Source organism: Drosophila teissieri, chromosome X (assembly GCF_016746235.2).
Source record: "Drosophila teissieri strain GT53w chromosome X, Prin_Dtei_1.1, whole genome shotgun sequence".
Taxonomy (NCBI): domain Eukaryota; kingdom Metazoa; phylum Arthropoda; class Insecta; order Diptera; family Drosophilidae; genus Drosophila; species Drosophila teissieri.
In genome coordinates, this window is record NC_053034.1 from 16,058,910 (window position 1) to 16,077,348 (window position 18,439).

General features: G+C 47.0%; 5 protein-coding genes across 8 annotated transcripts; 2 read left to right on the forward strand and 3 right to left on the reverse strand.

Moving 5' to 3' along the window:
• The first annotated feature begins 94 nt into the window (after positions 1-94).
• Positions 95-1,918, forward strand: LOC122624133 (AH receptor-interacting protein). Its single transcript, XM_043803575.1, has 3 exons — positions 95-239; positions 389-565; positions 635-1,918. Exons 1-3 carry the CDS (start codon positions 147-149, stop codon positions 1,325-1,327), a joined length of 963 nt encoding a protein of 320 aa, XP_043659510.1. The 5' UTR covers positions 95-146; the 3' UTR covers positions 1,328-1,918.
• A 351-nt stretch (positions 1,919-2,269) lies between these two features.
• LOC122624222 (BLOC-1-related complex subunit 5) lies at positions 2,270-3,673 on the reverse strand. Its single transcript, XM_043803699.1, has one exon. It carries the CDS (start codon positions 3,463-3,465, stop codon positions 2,416-2,418), a length of 1,050 nt encoding a protein of 349 aa, XP_043659634.1. The 5' UTR covers positions 3,466-3,673; the 3' UTR covers positions 2,270-2,415.
• Positions 3,674-4,225: 552 nt separating this feature from the next.
• LOC122624293 (chronophin) lies at positions 4,226-6,204 on the forward strand. Its single transcript, XM_043803786.1, has 3 exons — positions 4,226-4,462; positions 4,773-5,156; positions 5,339-6,204. Exons 1-3 carry the CDS (start codon positions 4,460-4,462, stop codon positions 5,876-5,878), a joined length of 927 nt encoding a protein of 308 aa, XP_043659721.1. The 5' UTR covers positions 4,226-4,459; the 3' UTR covers positions 5,879-6,204.
• Positions 6,205-6,373: 169 nt separating this feature from the next.
• LOC122624685 (4-nitrophenylphosphatase) lies at positions 6,374-8,077 on the reverse strand. Its single transcript, XM_043804357.1, has 6 exons — positions 7,850-8,077; positions 7,617-7,698; positions 7,389-7,555; positions 7,202-7,336; positions 6,938-7,145; positions 6,374-6,872 (listed from the first exon to the last, which is right to left on the reverse strand). The coding sequence occupies exons 1-6, from the start codon at positions 7,856-7,858 to the stop codon at positions 6,529-6,531; spliced, it is 945 nt and encodes a 314-aa protein (XP_043660292.1). The 5' UTR covers positions 7,859-8,077; the 3' UTR covers positions 6,374-6,528.
• A 706-nt stretch (positions 8,078-8,783) lies between these two features.
• Positions 8,784-18,373, reverse strand: LOC122623637 (anoctamin-6). 4 transcript variants are annotated; one of them, XM_043802902.1, is made up of 9 exons: positions 18,153-18,373; positions 14,379-14,905; positions 12,417-12,989; positions 12,295-12,350; positions 11,443-12,013; positions 10,752-11,373; positions 10,477-10,682; positions 10,125-10,406; positions 8,784-10,059 (listed from the first exon to the last, which is right to left on the reverse strand). In XM_043802902.1, the coding sequence occupies exons 2-9, from the start codon at positions 14,868-14,870 to the stop codon at positions 9,814-9,816; spliced, it is 3,048 nt and encodes a 1,015-aa protein (XP_043658837.1). In that variant the 5' UTR covers positions 14,871-14,905; positions 18,153-18,373; the 3' UTR covers positions 8,784-9,813. The 4 variants fall into 4 exon arrangements, with proteins under 4 accessions (XP_043658837.1, XP_043658839.1, XP_043658836.1 ...); XM_043802904.1 differs by lacking the exon at positions 18,153-18,373 and adding an exon at positions 16,104-16,334 and having other exon boundaries at positions 14,466-14,905; XM_043802901.1 differs by lacking the exon at positions 18,153-18,373 and adding an exon at positions 16,104-16,334.
• Between the last annotated feature and the right edge of the window lie 66 nt (positions 18,374-18,439).

Below are 18,439 nucleotides of genomic sequence, written 5' to 3' on the forward strand. Positions count from 1 at the left end.
AAATACCTAAAGCTTAGCACCGATAGCCGCGGACAAATATCGGGAACCGATAGATAAGTTCGGTAAGTTCCGATAAGTTCGGACAAATTTCGTCTGGTATCGAAAGGAAGTTGTGTTTATTCCAAATAAGTCCGATTCCAGCGGAGATGCAGTCACGCAGCAAGTCCGATATGAAGCCCATTCGAAAGGAGATTCTTAATCCGGGCAACGCTTACATCGAGCTAACCCCGGGCACCAGGGTGAGTACCCAAAGCAGCTCGGCAGGTTGTTTAGTTCCATCTGCGACAGATGCAGCAGGAGCAAAACAGTGGGAAACTGGGCCAAGGCCACAGTTAGTGGGTGGTGCACCTAACACAGCCTCATTCATCTTGATATTGCCGTTTTTCAGGTGAAGTTCCACTTCCAAACGCGAAGGGCCGGAGACAGTCGCATCATCGATGACAGCCGCAAGATGGAGAAGCCCATGGAACTGGTCCTGGGGAAGAAGTTTAAGCTGGAGGTCTGGGAGCTGATTGTGCAGCAGATGTCCCTTAACGAAGTGGCCAAGTTCACGGTGCATAAATCGGTAAGGGAGTGTGATGTACAGAACATGGACAACCTAATACCCACTGATTTAATTTTCCTCCAAACTCAGCTCTGCTCTCAATATCCGTTCATATCGAAGACCCTGCGGGACATTGGCAAGAAACCAGAGGAGAGACGTCACTGCTGCGGAATGACGTTGCAGAACGAGGGCATTGGGTACACCGACCTGGACGAGTTGCTGCAAAATCCTGCCGAACTAGAGTTTATCATTGAACTGATCTCCATTGAGCTGCCCGAGCAGTACGAAAAGGAGCGCTGGCAGATGTCCGACGATGAGAAGATGCTGGCCACCAGTACACTCCGCGAACGGGGAAACAACTTCTACAAGGCCAGCCGGTTCACTGAGGCAGAGACCTGCTACCGCGAGGCCGTCGGCATTGTGGAGCAGCTGATGCTGAAGGAGAAGCCGCACGACGAGGAGTGGCAGGAGCTGGCGGCCATCAAGACACCGCTGTTGTTAAACTACGCGCAATGCCGGTTGATCGCCGGTGACTTCTACGCTGTGATTGAGCACTGCAACGAGGTGCTCACCCTGGATCCGCGCAATGTGAAGGCACTTTTTCGGCGTGCCAAGGCCCATGCGGGTGCCTGGAATCCAGCTCAGGCACGTCGCGACTTCCTCGACGCTTTGGCCCTGGACGCCAGTCTGAAGTCGACTGTTTCTAAAGAGCTTAAGTCCATCGAGGACCAGCAGCAGGCCCGTAACGTCCAGGATCGCATTCACATGCAGAAGCTCTTCTAGAACATAAGTTGCGTCAACGTGCTGCTCATGCTGCTTGTCTATTGGAGCAGCTACCTGCAGCGCTAGCAGTTCTTGTCACTACCTTCTTTTCTTTCGCTGGCCGTCAGCTTCGCCCACTGTCTCGTGCTGCTTTGTTCGATGGCGAACCTATTCCTCTGCTGCTGGACCCTCACGAAGCTACTGCGAGCACTGCAGGGGATCAGCTGGTGATTTTGCGACAACATAACACAATCAACTACGGTACCATACCACCTCATTTTGTGAGAACTGCATTTCAGAGCACTATTTGCCATACTCATCCTTCGCCTCGACTCACATTCAACGGTGTAGGCTAAAGGGTTTAAATATAATGTAAATGTACCATCCACATGCTTGAATGGAATTGTAATCGTGTGTATATGGAATGCAACATGTTGTTTGCGTAGCGTTACCAAAAATAGTAATCAAATGTTTCACATTTGTTGTCCATAGTCGTATATGTATGTTTGTATTTGTATATCCCTATATGCGATATTTATTCGTAGCTAGAATCTATCCTAAATCTAGACAAATTGTATAAGATGTAATAAATGTGCTTTTGATGCTGTCTAATTGTTAATTGTAGTTGGAGACTTTATTGTTTGTATATATGCTGCTTCAAGCATACGTAGTAATATGCATTTGCATAAGAGAATACATTGTATTAAATAAATATCCAATCCTTTAAATGGACTAGTAACAATTTGTTTTCACAATTTCTATGGTTTTCAATATCACTACTAAGCTGAGATATCTTTTGTGGTTAGCTGACCGAAATAAAATTATCGCATTCGCTCGTACACCAAACAAAATAACTTATTGACATCAAAATAATGAAAAACAAGAAGCTCGTTCTTTTCCCCGATAAAAACACAAATATAAACAAACTGCAACCAAATGAGGTTCAAGAAATAAAATATCAAATTTGGTTTTAATATTAAGTTTGATTTACTAATTAAAAATTACGATTAAGCGGCATCGTTAACGAGTAATATACACAGTAAATACACGAATATTATGAGCTAGGAAAATCTTTGGAGACCAATAAGAGTGTGGATTCAGTGGGGATCCTACAGCCGCCACAGACGACTGCTGTTGCCCCCGGTGGCGCCCTCAGCCTCACCGCGCAGCTTGTTGTCATCGGTGCGCCAGACGAAGGGCTCCAGTCGGTCATCGTCGTCCAGGAAGTTATTGATCGCCTCCAGGCTGGCAATGTTCTCGTGCAGCAGCGAATTGCACCTGCTCAGCTGATGGGATATGCTCCGGATCTTGGCGAATTGCTCGGCGTACGAGGCGTACGTCTTTTGCATGTCCACGAATCCGGCAAAGAGGGTGGTGATGGAGTTGCTCACCACCTTGGTGCGTTCAACGAGGTGATTCTGTTCGCTGGCCACATAGCTGGCGCACAGATTCAGATGTGTTTGCATGCGGGCACATATGTTGACCAGATGCTGTGAATTCAGCCGCTCCAGAATCTCCGCATCTCGTGTATTGGTCGCCGACGTGATGGACTCACGGAGCACGGGCAGAAACTGCGGTATATTGCGCAGGCGTGCCAGGTCTAGGTCCACATCCTCGCCAGCATCGATGGCACCGGGACGCACAATCACAATATTATGACTGGATGCCGTGGACTGGGGTCGCTTTGGTTTCACGGCGCTGGTGAGTCCGCTCGGATGTGACTTTCTGGCCGCCGCCCGGCTGGCGCTGCTCTGCTGGAGCATGTGCGCCGGCTTGCTGCGTATTTTGGGCGAATCGCCGATAGGCCGATCCGTATAGGACACATATGGAAGGTCGGAGCAGACGCTCAGCGGCGGCGAAGGCGGTCTGCTCAGTTCGGAGCCGCCGGGCGAAGCGGCCTCGGCTATGATCTGCTTGCTAGCTATCACAATGCTAGCTGGACCCACTCCAGCTCCTGGTCCCACCAATGTGCCGCCTGCTCCTCCAGTCGTCTGCTGGCGGTGACCAACACCACGTCGTTTGTTGGCCGCCGCCGTGGCCGCCAGCATCATGGAGCTTCCATCGCCGAGGGCTCCAGTGGCCGCTCCTGGTGGCTGGCGTCCGTCGAAGATCTCGTGGCCATCGGCCTCAGCCCGCTGCTGCGAATGCTCGGCGCCCATTTATCGATCCGATTCCTGGCAACTCCGACTCCAAGTTCCGCGTACTCCTTGGCTGAAGTTCGTGGTTAGCTGGCGCTGTCACTGATGCCGTGCTGGGCCCACCTGCTGCGTCATTTCCAGTGCTCAAAGCCTGGGGATTCACTCCCAAAAACAAATCGATGTTAATTCCTTAGAACGAATCCCAACAAAGTCCCAATCAGGTCCTAAAAATTTCCCAGCTGCCAGTTTGAATGCGCTAGTGCGTTTTGCGGTATTAAAATACAAATAACGAGCTGTTTCCACTGCTCGCATGATTGCAGCTTTCAAATACGGGGGTTTCCATTTTTATGTGAATTTGTCTTTTCCCAAAAATATCATTCAAATAAAAGTTAAACTATATCATTTATGATGAAACTATAAGGAATTTTCACATTGAATAGTTTTAAAAGGAGTTCTTCTGGTCAAATCTGTTAAACACAGAAATACTGCTTTTATAGTTTTAGAATCTAGACATACGCGCCGGTCTTTCAGAAGTTTAAATTTGAAGTCGTAGTTACACTTTCTAACTTCTAATTTCTTATGGTTTAATAGACTTTTCAGGTAGCTGCTGATAGTGTAAAATATAAATAACTTTTGTATACAAGCTCTTCTATTTTCGCAGTCTTCGGTTTTGCGATCGAGCTCTAGTTGGACTGTATAAATAGGGGGATGTCATAGAGGTTCAGATAAGCATGGGCGATAAGTGGAAAGCCTTCTCTCCCATTGCTTCCGTATAAGTTCGCCAGTGTTTCTGTGGCCGTCGTCGTTCTAACCGGCATTTTCGACGCGTCGTGTCTTTTGAGGTGCTAATTCTCAGCATCGGATATAGACTCGGTTTTGCTTTTGGTTTTGGTTTTGGTTTTGGTTTCGTTTTCGGTTTCAGTTTCGGTTTCAGCTTGAGCAATATTCAGCAAAGTCAGTTGGCTGACGACCGTGATCGCGATAACAACACTTTCACCCACCAGAACGGATTGCAATGGTGAGCAGGGATTGGTGCTTCCGTAGAATAATCTTATCGAGGTGTTCCATCGATCTACGCACATGTAGCTCTCCAGTCTACCCATATATTATTATTACTACTTTTTGGGCCAGCTAATTTAATTTTTAAAGCCTAACTAATGTTGGTCTAGGTCATACATTTTTTATTCAAGATTTCTTGTCAGTTTGAATTGAACTTGTTTTTTAAATAATAGAAGTTTTTGAAAACTGAATCATAATATTTTATTACTCAGTTTTATGTAATTTCTCGTATCGTTTAATGTTTTTTAAATTTCCTTTTATCGCCTTAGGCCAAACCGCAGCACATTTTGCAGCTGAGTGAGGAGCAGCGGAGCAGCTTCGTCGACTCCTTCGACCGGGTGCTCAGCGACATCGATGGCGTCCTGTGGACCTTGGAGCACAGTGTGCCGCGTGCCGCCGACGGATACACTGCCCTCCAGCGGATCGGCAAGCAGCTGACCTTCGTGACCAACAACAGTGTGCGCACGGTGGAGCAGTGCGTCCAGAAGTTCGCCAAGATCGGCTTGCAGGTGCAGCCGGAGAAGATTTGGCATCCGGCCCAGTCCGTCGTCAGCTATCTGCAGAGCATCCAGTTCCAGGGCCTCATCTACATCATCGCCAGCCAGCAGTTCAAGGCGGTGTTGCGCGAGGCGGGATTCCAGCTCCTGGACGGGGTGAGTGGTAACTAGATGGGTGGAAGGAAGGTGATGCTGGATCTCAGGGTTCCTGGGCACTTGCCAAAGATTAAGGTTAAAAAAGGGTTTCGAAATATATTAACTATCATTTTCTGGATATGATATCATATATTCCAACATACCCTAAACCTATCTGTTCGATGTACCAACTTTTCCTGCAGCCCAACGAATTCATCGAGGAGAGCTACGCGAGCCTGGCCCAGCACATCTTTGGCAGGGAGCCGGTGCGCGCCGTCATCATCGACGTGGACTTCAACCTGACCTCCCCCAAGCTGCTGCGCGCCCATCTGTACCTGCGCCATCCGGACTGCCTGCTCATCGAAGGCGCCACCGATCGCCTGCTGCCGGTGGCCAAGGGGGTGAACATCATCGGTCCGGGTGCATTCGCCTCCATCCTGGTGGAGGCCAGTGGCAAGCCGGCCATTACGCTGGGCAAACCTGGCCGCGAGTTGGGTGAGCTGATTGTGGAGCAGTGCAAGATCGATCAGCCCAGTCGGGTGCTCATGATCGGCGACATGCTGGCCCAGGATGTGGGCTTTGGGCGGCAGTGCGGCTTCCAAACGCTGCTGGTGCTTAGCGGCGGATGCACCAAGGAGCAGCTGCTGGCGGAAACGGATCCGCAGCTCATACCGGACTACTATGCGGACTCCGTGGCCGACGTGGCCCAGCTGCTGGGTGAGGCGCCCAAGTCGCGTGTCTAGACGGCGTCCGGCGGCGGAGATCGAACAAAGATATATCCATTAGCCGTAGCTGTATTATGGGACCTGGTTAACTGATATACACACGTAGTTTATTATTGCTAACGAGATCGTATTCTGTCCCTTAGCGAAATTTGAATCATAGTAAGCTTGGAGTTCCAGGAAAATGAAGCCACTCCATGGATGCAACCATTTGGTCGTAAAAGATTCATAGATGTGCAGTGAATGTATACATATATATTACGTAGTCTAGTTGAAACAATCCACGATATATATTATCTGAAATATACACAAATTACTAAGAAATTTAGGGAAACCTGAATGTAAAGAGATTTCAGTTTGTAAAATAAAAAGAGTTTAAAACATTACTCGCATCTATTATTTTATATTTCGTAGATCATCTTGATCAGATATTCAATATATATGCAAAACAACAATATCTCATGATATATCAACTTTTTAGTATCTATGTATATTCCAAATAGATAGCTTCGCTATTTTCCAAATAATAGGGTATCCCTCACTTCCGCAGTCGAGGAACACTGTGCAGTGAGTAATCGTAGATACTTCGGGTGTCTGCCCCTTACCAACGAACAAACTTGATTGCAAACTGAAATCCGCCGATAAGTTTGACAAACACTTGAACACTATCATCAAACTGAATGCGCCGAGTCAGGGTTACTCGACTCCGGATTATTGGGTGCTATCTGACCCAGGCAATCGGCCAGGTAATCGGGCATCTGGGGATGGTCTTTGGGCAGTCGCTGGACGTCCTCCAGCTTCGTGCCGCCGGTGAGGACGAGGAGCGTCTGGTAGCCACTGGCGCGCGCGAATCCAATGTCGCTGGCCAGGCTGTCGCCCACGAAGAGCACGCGGCTGGGCGGGATTGCCCGATGGCGATCCAGCAGTAGCTTGCGCAGATCCTCTCCTGGCTTGCCCAAAGCTATGGGCCGACGACCCACCGCCTGGGTCACCACATCGATAAAGGCCCCGGGTCCTGTTTGATCGGAAAAACAAACAGAAAACTATGACATGGATATACTTTCTAAAGGCCAGGCTCACCTATGATTTCACCCTTGCCAAACGGAATCAAAGCATCGGCAGCTCCGGCGAGGAAGAGGCACTGTGGATTCTGGAGCTGAACATGGGCGCGCATCAGCTTGGCCGCCGACAGGTTGAAGTCCACATCGATAATGACCGCATCCACCGCTTCGCCGGAGAAGATGGCCTCGTGCAGATCCTTCAGGCTCGTAATGATCCCCGGACCACTCTATTCAAATTCCACCTAGAGATTGTGAAGCCTTCGCCACGATTTCCACTACCTACCTCTTCGGTCAAACGAAAGCCGGCATTCACGAGGACTTCCTTGAACGGAGGAGTGGCCATGCAGTAGATGAGTCCCTCGAAGTTAATGGAGCTCAGGTGATCGCAGATGGTTTGCGCAGGATGTACGACTTGATGCTGGTTAGGAAGATATAATAGTATAGTTTCCAATTATATCATTCCTGCTCACCTCATCAATCTTAAGATGGCCCTGTTTCTCGAACTTCTCGATGTGCTCCCTCAGCGAACTGATGCTATTGTTGGTCACGAAGGTCACATCCTTGCCAAGTTGGGCCAAATGGGCCAATGCGTCGGCGGAACCGGGTATGAAATCCCTCAGCGGATACCAAACAACTCCTGGAGAGGAATAGAGCCAGTCATGACTATACCGAGCAGGTGGAATCTAAAGCAAACTTGCCATCGCAATCGCAGAAAACCAAATCGAATGAGTCAATGAACTCCTCGCGTTCCTTCTTCGTCATATTCTTTAGATATTTAATCTAGGGGAGAGATATTTTTAAACAGTCTGTAAGTATTCGAATTGAAAGCTTATCCCTTTGGATCCGCCACAAGTGTATCTATACATATATCACAAAATCCGCTTATCCAACCAGATCATTGTGCTATTATTTCGCCTGCCACTCTACCCACCGAACTCATTCCGATCGAGTGATAGAAACCACGACACAAATCCGGATTTGGAGAGGTGTTAGCACGGGATTCCAATTTCAATTCAAATTCCAAATCCAATTCCGATCCAGATTCAGATTCAGATACAGATACAGATACAGATTCAGAAACAGATACAGATTCAGGCTCGGATTGCGATGCCAATTCCGATTCCTCGCTAGCTTCCAGCTCAGAGTTCCAGTCCAGCGATGCGACTCAACCGAAGTGCCAGAGACAGATTTGTAACTAAGTCCAGCGAGACGAGCACGCCAATCTGGAAGACCCAGCCCGAAGAGCACTGTCTGGTTGTGGAAAGGGGGCGATTGCATTACACATTTCAAATTGCATTAGCCCAGCCAGCAGGCAGCCCAGTGCATGCAGATTGGGGCGAGGTAAGTGGCGCACACTGCACACAATGTTCATACTATATCCAAATAGATGAGGATATAGAGGAGTTGGTACTCAAAGTATTACGATTGGGTAGCGAATCTAGTTCTCAAACTCTTCTGAAAAGCCTTCTGTGTTCCTCGTTGAGATCGCAGAGCCACAGCAGACTTTCTTCGTATATATACGAGTGGTATAGAACTATCCATTTCACATTTGCGCGTTTCTCCAAGTGTAGTTACACCTCAATCGCTCGTAATCCACGGGCTGCTGGACTGCGAACTAGGTGGTAAGGGGTGGTGTAGGTGGTGTCTCTGTCAATTGAATGTTGTCCAGCCAAGTCGCCGGGTAGCTGGCGTTCCAATTGATTTGCTTTCATCGCCTCTCAATTGAGCAATTTCGATGGCAGCTTATCCAGTGCATCCGGTTTACTTTCCTACGAAAATTTGTACCTTTGCTTGCATATGCAAATCGATCAACATATACAAGTAGAATGTAGTATGTAGTAGGATAAACCCATGGCAATCACCGTTCACAGGAATGGAGTTAAACCCATTTCGTTTATTTGTTATTTCTCTTCCGGCACACAACACAATTGGTTTCTGGCTTAATCTCTATCGTAATCGTAGCTGCTATGATTAGTTTTAGTTCGTATCGTATAAATATGTTTATCAAAACAACAATTCACTATAGGTGTACGCACTGGTAAGTAGCATTTAGAGTTCTACAAAATATTAATATTGCGAAATGTGCAATGCTCTCGCTTGGCAATAATCAACAATAAAAACAATGGTTTCTTGTGGGGGGAGGATGAACCGCACATATGTACATGGATACCTATCTACATAGCTACCTATGTACATAGATACAAATGTACATATGCCTGAGTTCGCTTCTCGGTTTGTGGGCAACATTGTAAGGTACATTGGATTGTTTCTTAGTGTCTGGATGGATGCCAGCTTATTCAGCTCGCACACATTTTGTGGTGTATAATTCGTAATCGTTTTGCTCATGACCGATCCAACATGGGTAAGCGGGAGTTGGCGGGAGCTACCAGGAGTTCCGCCGCTTCTAAATTATAAATACTCGTTGTTAATGCACTTTGGACGTGTGGTGTCTGTGTGTATGATGTGTTAGTGTGTATATAATTTAAAAATATTCAAATACATATCCCTAGAACTGTATATCTGTGTGTGCTGCTAAAGCGACTTGGCCTCACTGTGATCCAACCGGGTGATGATTCAGTATACTCGACTCCTGGCGACGAGTGCCACGAGTCCATCAAGTAACAATATAAAATCCTATTCTTGTATGTATGTATATAAAAATGCAATTGCTTGACTCGCGGGGCTCCGATTCCCCATATTCGTTGAGCATTTCCAATGCAAACACAGTACAAAAATCATCATAAGTACGAAGCACTGCATCCATGCGATAGCAGTCGACAATCCCTAGATATTCGCGTGTCGGTATATACAAAAGTTTAGCTAACTACGTGTCACGGGGGTGGGGTGGAAACCAAGGAATGATCTGGCGAACATGCAGCTCCCATTCGCCGCTCCCTACACAAAGGAGGTGGCATCATCGCGGCTCCGGATCACCGTTTCGTTGTTGCGCTGACGCAGTTCACCATCCGACTTTTGCTGGCCATTGAGTTCCGTCTGCACCAATTTCATGGCGTGCCGTTTCTCGTACTCGATGATGTGCTCCCGCAGCAGGAAGTTCTCCCGCTTGATGCGCTTCAGCAGGCGACCCGAGACATCCGGCACGGCCCAGCGCAGGATGCCCTGCAGCATGGTGATGATGTTCTGTGGGTGAACACGATCAGCGTTAGCTCGAAATGAATGTGGTGAAATGCACTGGCTTTGCTCACCTGGTAGATGACGATGAAGGCCAGCCTACCCGTCAATATCTTCCAATATATCATGGGCCGTTTGTAGGGATGCGGATCGTCCGGTGAGTTGCGGAACTCGGTGTAGCGACACACCGTCTCGTTTACATGCTGACTGCCCCCGAGCAGTGGCTGCACCTGGAAGTCCTTGGTGTTGAACACGGCCAGCGTGAAGTTCAGATAGTTGTTCAGCTCGGGATCACCCATTGAGGCGGCATACACGATTTTCGGTATGAGGTTCGTGCTAAATGCGATTATCATTGCCTGCAAAGCGGATTTGCATGAGGAATTATTAAGCAATTGGAGCAATTGGAGACATGTTTATCAGACTCACACTCGAGGCCACGGCAATCCGCGTGACGACGGTCATGATGTTGTGCCAAACTCCAATGTCGCGGGCTCGCATTCCCACGGGCCGCCGCAGGAAGCGCAGCATCTTGATGGCGTCCAGGCGCACCTCAATCACGTTGTTCAGCAGGGCCAGCAGCGGCGCCAATGGGAAGGCCAAACTAAACAGTGTGATGAAACCGAATTGCACAACTGCGCAGGAAATGGTTCGTTAATAAAGGGACCTTTTGAGCTACAAGTTATGGTTATAGAAGTTCGTACCCATTTCGAGGTACTCCACGTAGAGCGAGTTGTTCTGGGCAGGCAGTAGGTTGTAGTCCTCGGTGAACTGGTTGTAGGGCACCAGACGCTGGTCCTGGTGGCTCTTATACCAGCCGTGGCGGTAGCTTAGCTCCTTGAAGGTGCGCATCAGATAGGGGATAAGCATCTCCACGATGGCGTTGACCGCCTGCTTGCCAGCCATAATAATCACCAACTGCATGCAGAGCTCCATAAGGCAGCCGCCGGGATTGCACTCCTCCTGGCGAAAGCCCAGCACGCGATTGTACTTCGCCGGATAGCCGACGAACTTGCCCTTGAGGAAGGCGATGTAGAAGAGCGAGGAGTAGTAATTGACGAACTGGAACACATAGTTTTTGATAGTTAGGCTCTCATCGTACTCCGTCTGGGTGCGACAGTACTCGTAGTTGGTTAGCTTCACTGCCAAACTGGAGTACACCATGTCCAGCAGCGAGATCACTATGAGGTCAATGATGCCCGCCGTCATGGGCAATATCATAACCTTGAAGGTCATGGAATTCTCACTGCCCAGAATGCTGTGCGAGGCTCGCTGTGCCATCCTATAGATGATTATGCCCGCTATGGCAATGACTGATATGCAAATCTATATGCAAATAGAAAACATTATAATGTGGCTCCAATAGCAGCAGATTTACTCAGCAGTGTTACTCACAAACAATATCATGATGCTGTAACTGGTGAAGTTGGGCAGGAACTTGATACTCCAGAAGGGCACATCCGGATCCAAGACGGTCCGCTTGCCAGCCTGGTCCTGCTCATAGGCTTTTCCGGCCAGCCTTTTGGTGCGCGATATTTTGGCCAGGTACTGCGGACGCGGGTGCTCCACGTGGTGGGTGAAACCAGTCAGTCCCCAGCGGTGCACCAGACCCGCCGAGTAGCGCTTCCAGAACTCCAGATACACCACGGCCCAAATGGCCATCGAGAAGGCGAACACCACCGTCATATTGTTGTCTATCAGATAGTTGAACTTGGAAGAGGTACACGTCTCGTTCAGTCGCCAGTAGTCACAGCTGCGGTCGCACTGTGGACACATGATCGTCCCATTGTCGTTGCAAATGTCCCGGCTAATCGGATCGCTGCTCCACGTGATGAAGCCGTACAGGAAGCAGAGCACTCCGAACACGCTAATGGGTATCAGCATCTGCGTGTAGAATCCCAGCCAGGCAAAGTAGAGTGCCACCTTTGCGCCGAAATAGTCTTTGATTTGGTCCAGTGGCTGCAGGCTGCAATTAAATGATTGTTGTGTTTAACTTCTAGTCCAACCAAGTGCCAATCCTATGATAGCTTCATTCTAGAGCTCCATGGCTTTACCAGGAATAGTATATTCTTTCTACTAATATAATCTTCATACACAACACCTGCTTTCCTTCACAATATTCTCATTAACCAGCATAGCTTGTTTATCCAGACCAAGCTTGCTTCTAAAGAATCAGCTTTCTCGCCTTGAGTAGCCTTTCCAAGAACTTAAACTATTGCTTAAACTGAAAGTGCATGTTTGTCTTACTTCTTCCACTTGGATATGTTGGCCCACTCCTTGAGCAGCCGATCGCGATCGTCTTTCTGCAATGAAATATGGATATGAGTGAGAAATTCGAGCTAAAATGGAGTTGGGAGTTTGAAACCCACATCGTGCAAGGTGTAGGCGCAGGTGTATACGCCATCCTGGACGAGCTTCTCGATGCCCAGATTGTCGGCCGTCTCCTCGCCCTCCACGAAATGCTGGCGCTGCAGAATGAAATTGATGATGGAGTAGCGGGTGCTGGCGTCGAGAAAGTTCGGATGCTCCGTGTCGTACAGCTCCAGGTAGTTGCGGGAGAACTCGAGATGGATGCGCGGTTCGCGTTCCGGGAAGAGGGCCGTATTCAGCTGCACGGAGCTGAAGAGACTCTTGCACATGCGACTCAAGCAGGTCTTGAACTCGTGCGCCGATTCGTCGAAGATTTGATCCTGGCCGGGAATCGGCTTGAGCGGCACCTTGATCTTAAGTATTTCCGCATAGCGATACAGCACCTCCGTCGGCGCATGGATCTTGATGAAGTGAACGCGCTGCACCTTGTTGTGCTCCAGCTGCAAGCCCTCCCGCTGCAGATTCGCCTCGAAGATCTCGCACTTGCGCCGGTGCTCCTCCAGCTGCGTCTCTCCATTGTACGCCAGCACAAAGTCCACGCTCCGCTTGCCATCGTCGAAGCGTCTGTATGTCTGCAGAATCCCAGAGTTCCGGAGATGAGCGTGTGCCAGTGGAAAGAGAACGACAGAGAAGGGAGAGCATTAGTATAAATCAGTGTCACGGTGAGTCACGCGAGTGTGATCTTAAAAGTAAAAATACATTTGCTTATCAACTAGACGAGACGGAAACAAAGCGTGTGGGTGCGTGTGCCTACACCTTCCCCCCTGGTCACCACCCTATCACCGTGGCGGACTCCTCCCGCCGATCTCCGGAGCGCAGGCCGCGCGGGAGGCAGCAGTTCAGCATGATGACAGCCCGGAGGAACCGAATCGAAACACAACCGTCGTGGTCGAGACACTGCTGGCAAGTAGTCGGTAGCAGGCTCTACTGAGCTCGACAGCCCACAGCTGTTTGCTGCAATCAGTATCTGCTCCAAAGTACCAAAACGCCCGACTTAGACATTAAATAAGAGTATACAAAAATTCGCATTAAGTGTTCATACCCAATCCCGCAAGCAAACTATAGGAAATAGAGAAATATAAACAAACAAAGGAGAGCGTGAAAGAAGGCGGCAAGAACTTGATCAAGTGCAGAATATGTGTATATATCTATATATGTATATATCGTTACAGAAAACAGGGGAATCATATACGTGACTGGTGTGGGTACAGTGGTCGCTCCTTAGCGGGAAGTCCTCTTCGAAATTCGAAGGAGAGTCTAAGTTTTTAGCTCTATTCTTCTATTTGCTGAGTGCTACAAACATAAACATCTGATAATAAATTCACAGATTCTATATTTAGAAGAGTACACTATCTCCGAAGATCTTTTATAGATTTCTTAATATTCCAGTTCAAAATATAGTTGAGTACTTGTTAGATTGGCACTCAATTATTTTTGAGACTTATTAAATGAGTAATTCAAATTTTCTAATAATTGTTTTAAATTTCGATGTGTAATAGTGCAATATATTCTTAAAAAATGTTTAGATTTCTAAGTAGAAAATTATTAAATTAGTATGACTTCGAAAAGTAGCTACTAAAGAAAGTAAAAGTTCCCTAGTGATGTTAATTTTAAAGGACCTCTCGTAAAGGCAACCACTGCACCGCGTTCCATTGAAATTCGTGTCTAAAAGCTTGAATGAGCAGATGATCCAGCAGATTGGCAGTGATTGGCGGATGGCGAATGGTGAATGGCGGATGAGATGGACTGGGCATCAGCAACTAACTGCAAGACAAACATGGAGGTGAGATCGATGGACGTGCGATAGGGATAAAGACATCGGCGGCAGTGCAAAAGCGAAGGCTTTCAACCGGAGCCATGTGCTTAAACGTTGTGGAACGCATTTGGTTTTTGAATGTTGAATTGCAATTGGAATTGGAATTGAAATTGGAATCGTATCGTATGCTACTGTCGTTGTTTACCCTTGATTTCCACTGGGAGTATGTTATTGGCAATTTCTTATCTTTATTAGAAATGTTGCTACTAGTTCTTAACAGACGTCTAGAGACCTCATCGTCACCACCTCCTTGTCCTCCATCTCCGGTCACACCAATCCCGGTGGGCAGGTGGTTTCGTCCGTTTTGCAGGGCAATCATTTGGGCGGCGATGGCGGCATCCGTGTGATCACCACTACCACCACCACCGCCGTTGAGGTGCTCCAGTGCCGTCGACTGGCGATATCCGGGCTGCCAGGCCAGCGCCGCGTGCTCGGCGTTTGCTCCGCCGCCCAGACGCAGCCTTCCTCCTACTCCACCTGCTCCTCCTCCTCCTTCATCGCCCGCCAGATCGACCGCCGAGTGGTAGATGGTGTTGCGCGACTGCGAGATCGATTTGCGATGCGCCGCCGCAGCAGCCGCCGCCTCCGATTCCGCCAGCGATATGGTGTCGAAGTACAGACTCTCCCGCTCGTCCATTTCCGATTCGGGATAGTCGTAGTCGTGGGTGCGGACTGCAACGAAGTTTGAGATTAGTCGGATGTTCTGGCACTCGCATTGCAAGTAGGTGAGATTCAGATGATATGAGATGAGTTGAGTGGAGTTGAGTTGAGTTGAGAGGTGAGGCGGTGGTGCTGATGAGTTAGTGGTTACATTGCCACACTCCAATTACGTAAAAGAGTGTTTGACTACGATTCATTTGTAAGCTTGTAAGTTTAGCAAGAAAAGTAACAACACTTGGGTTTTGCAGGTATATGACATGATATATGATCTCTTCGATGTGTTAGCTCAATAAATGAAAGCTGATGGTTCTGATTTACGCTTAACAAATTGATTCAATAAAATAACTTTGAACTGACGAAAGAAAGACAAAAGTGCTTGATATAATAACAAATTGAGCATCATGACACAATGCCAACTTCAACAAATTATTAGTTATTAAAGAGCGACATATTTTGCTTGTATTGTCATAATATGGAGAGCAAATAATACTTCAAAAATTAATAATACTTGAAAAATTCCAACACAATAAGTGCTATAAATTCAATAAATGATATACTAAAAGAGAAAACACAAAGTTGTCTATACCAAAATAGATTATGTGCCCACTGTTATTAATTGAGATTAATCGAAATATCAGACCCGCTAATATTAATTACTGATAAGCCCCGAAAATCCCGATAGTGAGTCTGTGGCCATGATAATGGGGATGATGGAATTTGATGGCCTTTCAGGCGGACCCAATTTGGAAGCCAACTTATCGGGTTCCAGCTCCAGCTGTCGCTGATACCGCCCCGCCTGACTCATTTAAATGCGGTCAATTACATAAGTGGCCCGCAAGTGCGTTTCCATGTCCATTCCATGGAATGCGTGTGAGAACTTCGATGAATGAATGGATCGAGGGTTGGATGAATGGATGGATGAATGGGGTGGCCACTGCTGCTGACGATGATGATCAGTTTCCGGAGCAGGAAACCCCCATCCCAGTTCTATTTCCAAACTAAGAACGAAACAGAACCAACTCAAGCTTGAAACAAAAACCAAACAATGACAATGCTCCAAAGATCAATATTATATTGAACGAAATGAAACAAGTATGACGATCCGACATACATATGTATGTATATATGGTATGTGTACATAAGAGCAGAGAACAAACAAATTTGCATGCCAACGGGTGCGATGTTTACTTAGTTAACTTAAATAATTTACCCGCCGAATACATGATTGGTGGCTAGGGAAGAGCTAGGTGAATGTCTTGGCGGCAGTTTGGTTTTATGGGAAGTCGATCGATCGCTGATCCCTCCAGCGGTCTGTTACCAGCGATCCAGCTGATCCAGCTGATCCTGCTGATCCTTCTGATCCTTCTCAAATCCTGAATCTTTCGGCACTTTCTCGGCGGCTGCGCAGCGGCACCGACTTCCACGCATTACGATTCTCGGACTGCCGGCAGTGGAAGAAGAGCAATTGGTGCAGGGAATAAGCTCGTGGCTCCACAAAACCAAAAAAAAAAGTAGAACCAAAAACTGGAAATTTCTAAGCAACAAGTGCAAACTAAAACCGAAAGCGAAACACTCAGAGATTCGGCCGCGAATGATGTCAGACGGAAAAATTAAATGTTGAGCCAGTGGGAAAGAAATGTGCGTACACTCGCGTTGTTTGGCGATTACTGAAAACAGAGTACGAAAAGAATAATAGAGGCAGAAATATATACAAATTCGGTTCGGGTTTGCCAGCCAGCCAGCCAACCAGCCAGTCAGCTAACCAACCTCACAAATCGCCGACCGCCACAATAAACTGATTGCCCAAATAGGCGTGCAGCTAGATGTGACGACGCACAGTGGCCGAAAATCGGTCGAAATGGGTGCCAAAAAGCCAGTGCCCCCAAGAATGTTTTCCCAACTTCAGGACCATTCAGAAAGATAGATGGAATGTTCAAACAATTATTCAGGCATCGCAGAGATCTTGCAGTTCTATAAAGTACGTTACTTTCAATTCAGTATTTAAAAAAATGGTTCATGTGGATCATACATGATTTTATATTAAATATTAAAGGATGCATAGAAATCATAACCATTTAATGGCTGAATATAAGTCGTAAAAATGATTTATTTATGACATATAGCTGCCTATCTATTATTGGCTGACTATATAAACCCACTGTAGTCATATGCACATTGATACAGAAAAACCTCCATTTGCGTCGAAAGTTTCGCGAGAGAACCACTTTTTGTGTCCATCTTAAATAGTAAATAAATCCAAACAGTCGATTGTGGTTTAGATTCAATTTCGTCTGTGCAATTCTACAATTCTCACATATATACCTTTTACTTCTCTCATTTTCCAGAAAACTGATAGTCGTTCGACTTTAATAGGTGGTGCTTATTTTAATGTTAATTTATGGATCATTAAAAATTGAGAATACAAAAAGATGGAAACGCACAACATTAAGATTCTAAATAACGCTGTTGTTTTCAAATGCTTGTTTTAATATAATACAGTGCCATTGACTGCTTATAAAAAGAGACCACAGCAATTTTGATTGATGTCAAGTGATTGACCCGTCTGGATTGAATATGTTAACAACGGCAGGATTTTTATGTAAAATATTTGAGTTTCGACATCATTTTCCTGGGAAAGTGTGGTGTGGGAAAGCCAAAATACGATGGTCACCGGCCAGAATCATTAACCTTGACGGAATATAGGCAATCCCTGGGTGCAGACGAATGTTTGAATTTGACGGGCGAGAACGGGTTAACATGTTGGCGGCAAAGGTAAAGGTCAAGTTGCTACCGCAGATTGTTGACAAACCAAAGTGCGAACAGAATGCTCGCATAGAAGTCTCTCTATAGGAACGAAACCAGTTTTGGCATATGTATAATGGAACACCCATAAAATAAAGGTGGGAGGAACTAGTCCAAGACACGCGAATCGGTTGAAAGAACATAGAAGCACGCCGGAGAGAGCTCTAGTCCCCAAAATTCAGAATACCGGATGACGACCGGGTGAAGGTGATGACGATGATGGCGTTTCTGATAATGATGATGATGATGATGCACTACACCTTCGATTCTGTCTATGTGGACATTTCTATTTTTAGCGAACTGCAGTGGCCGAAAATAAACGGAAGGCCTGCCGGCGGAGCATTGAATACTATAGCTATGGAATATCGAGATTTTGGTTAGGAACAAGGTGTTAGTAAAGCTGTCAATGTCCTGCCAACGTGATAATTCCAATCCCATTTAACTTTTGTGCTCTCACCTGGGTTTGTTGTCGTTGACTTCAGCTAGTGTTCACCGTAGTTGTCATATCCACTGGCCCTCGCAAATAACTGCCGCTTTCCGCGCACTCCACTCGATTCGCACAGGCGACAAACAATTATTGTGATGGAAGAGACCGCCAGCAAGGCTTGTTTTTAATTAATTTATTTTTTAACGCCACAAACGAACCGTCCGCGGCCAGTGTTGCCAGATGCATAACATTATTCAATCAGCTGTTGATTTGGTTATTCATTTCGCGCTTACCAACACCACTTCATATATCGATAG

Coding starts and splice junctions, on each gene's coding strand:
- LOC122623637 (XM_043802901.1), bottom strand. Junction 12,014..12,294: donor AACATATCCAAGTGGAAGAA/GTAAGACAAACA, acceptor ATTTAATTGCAG/CCTGCAGCCACTGGACCAAA. Junction 10,407..10,476: donor GGATTGCCGTGGCCTCGAGT/GTGAGTCTGATA, acceptor TCCGCTTTGCAG/GCAATGATAATCGCATTTAG.
- LOC122624685 (XM_043804357.1), bottom strand. Junction 7,337..7,388: donor GCCATCTTAAGATTGATGAG/GTGAGCAGGAAT, acceptor CTTCCTAACCAG/CATCAAGTCGTACATCCTGC. Junction 7,146..7,201: donor GCTTTCGTTTGACCGAAGAG/GTAGGTAGTGGA, acceptor GAATTTGAATAG/AGTGGTCCGGGGATCATTAC.
- LOC122624293 (XM_043803786.1), top strand. Junction 5,157..5,338: donor GATTCCAGCTCCTGGACGGG/GTGAGTGGTAAC, acceptor CTTTTCCTGCAG/CCCAACGAATTCATCGAGGA.
- LOC122624133 (XM_043803575.1), top strand. CDS start 147: ATGCAGTCACGCAGCAAGTCCGATATGAAGCCCATTCGAAAGGAGATT. Junction 240..388: donor AGCTAACCCCGGGCACCAGG/GTGAGTACCCAA, acceptor GCCGTTTTTCAG/GTGAAGTTCCACTTCCAAAC. Junction 566..634: donor AGTTCACGGTGCATAAATCG/GTAAGGGAGTGT, acceptor CTCCAAACTCAG/CTCTGCTCTCAATATCCGTT.
- LOC122624222 (XM_043803699.1), bottom strand. CDS start 3,465: ATGGGCGCCGAGCATTCGCAGCAGCGGGCTGAGGCCGATGGCCACGAG.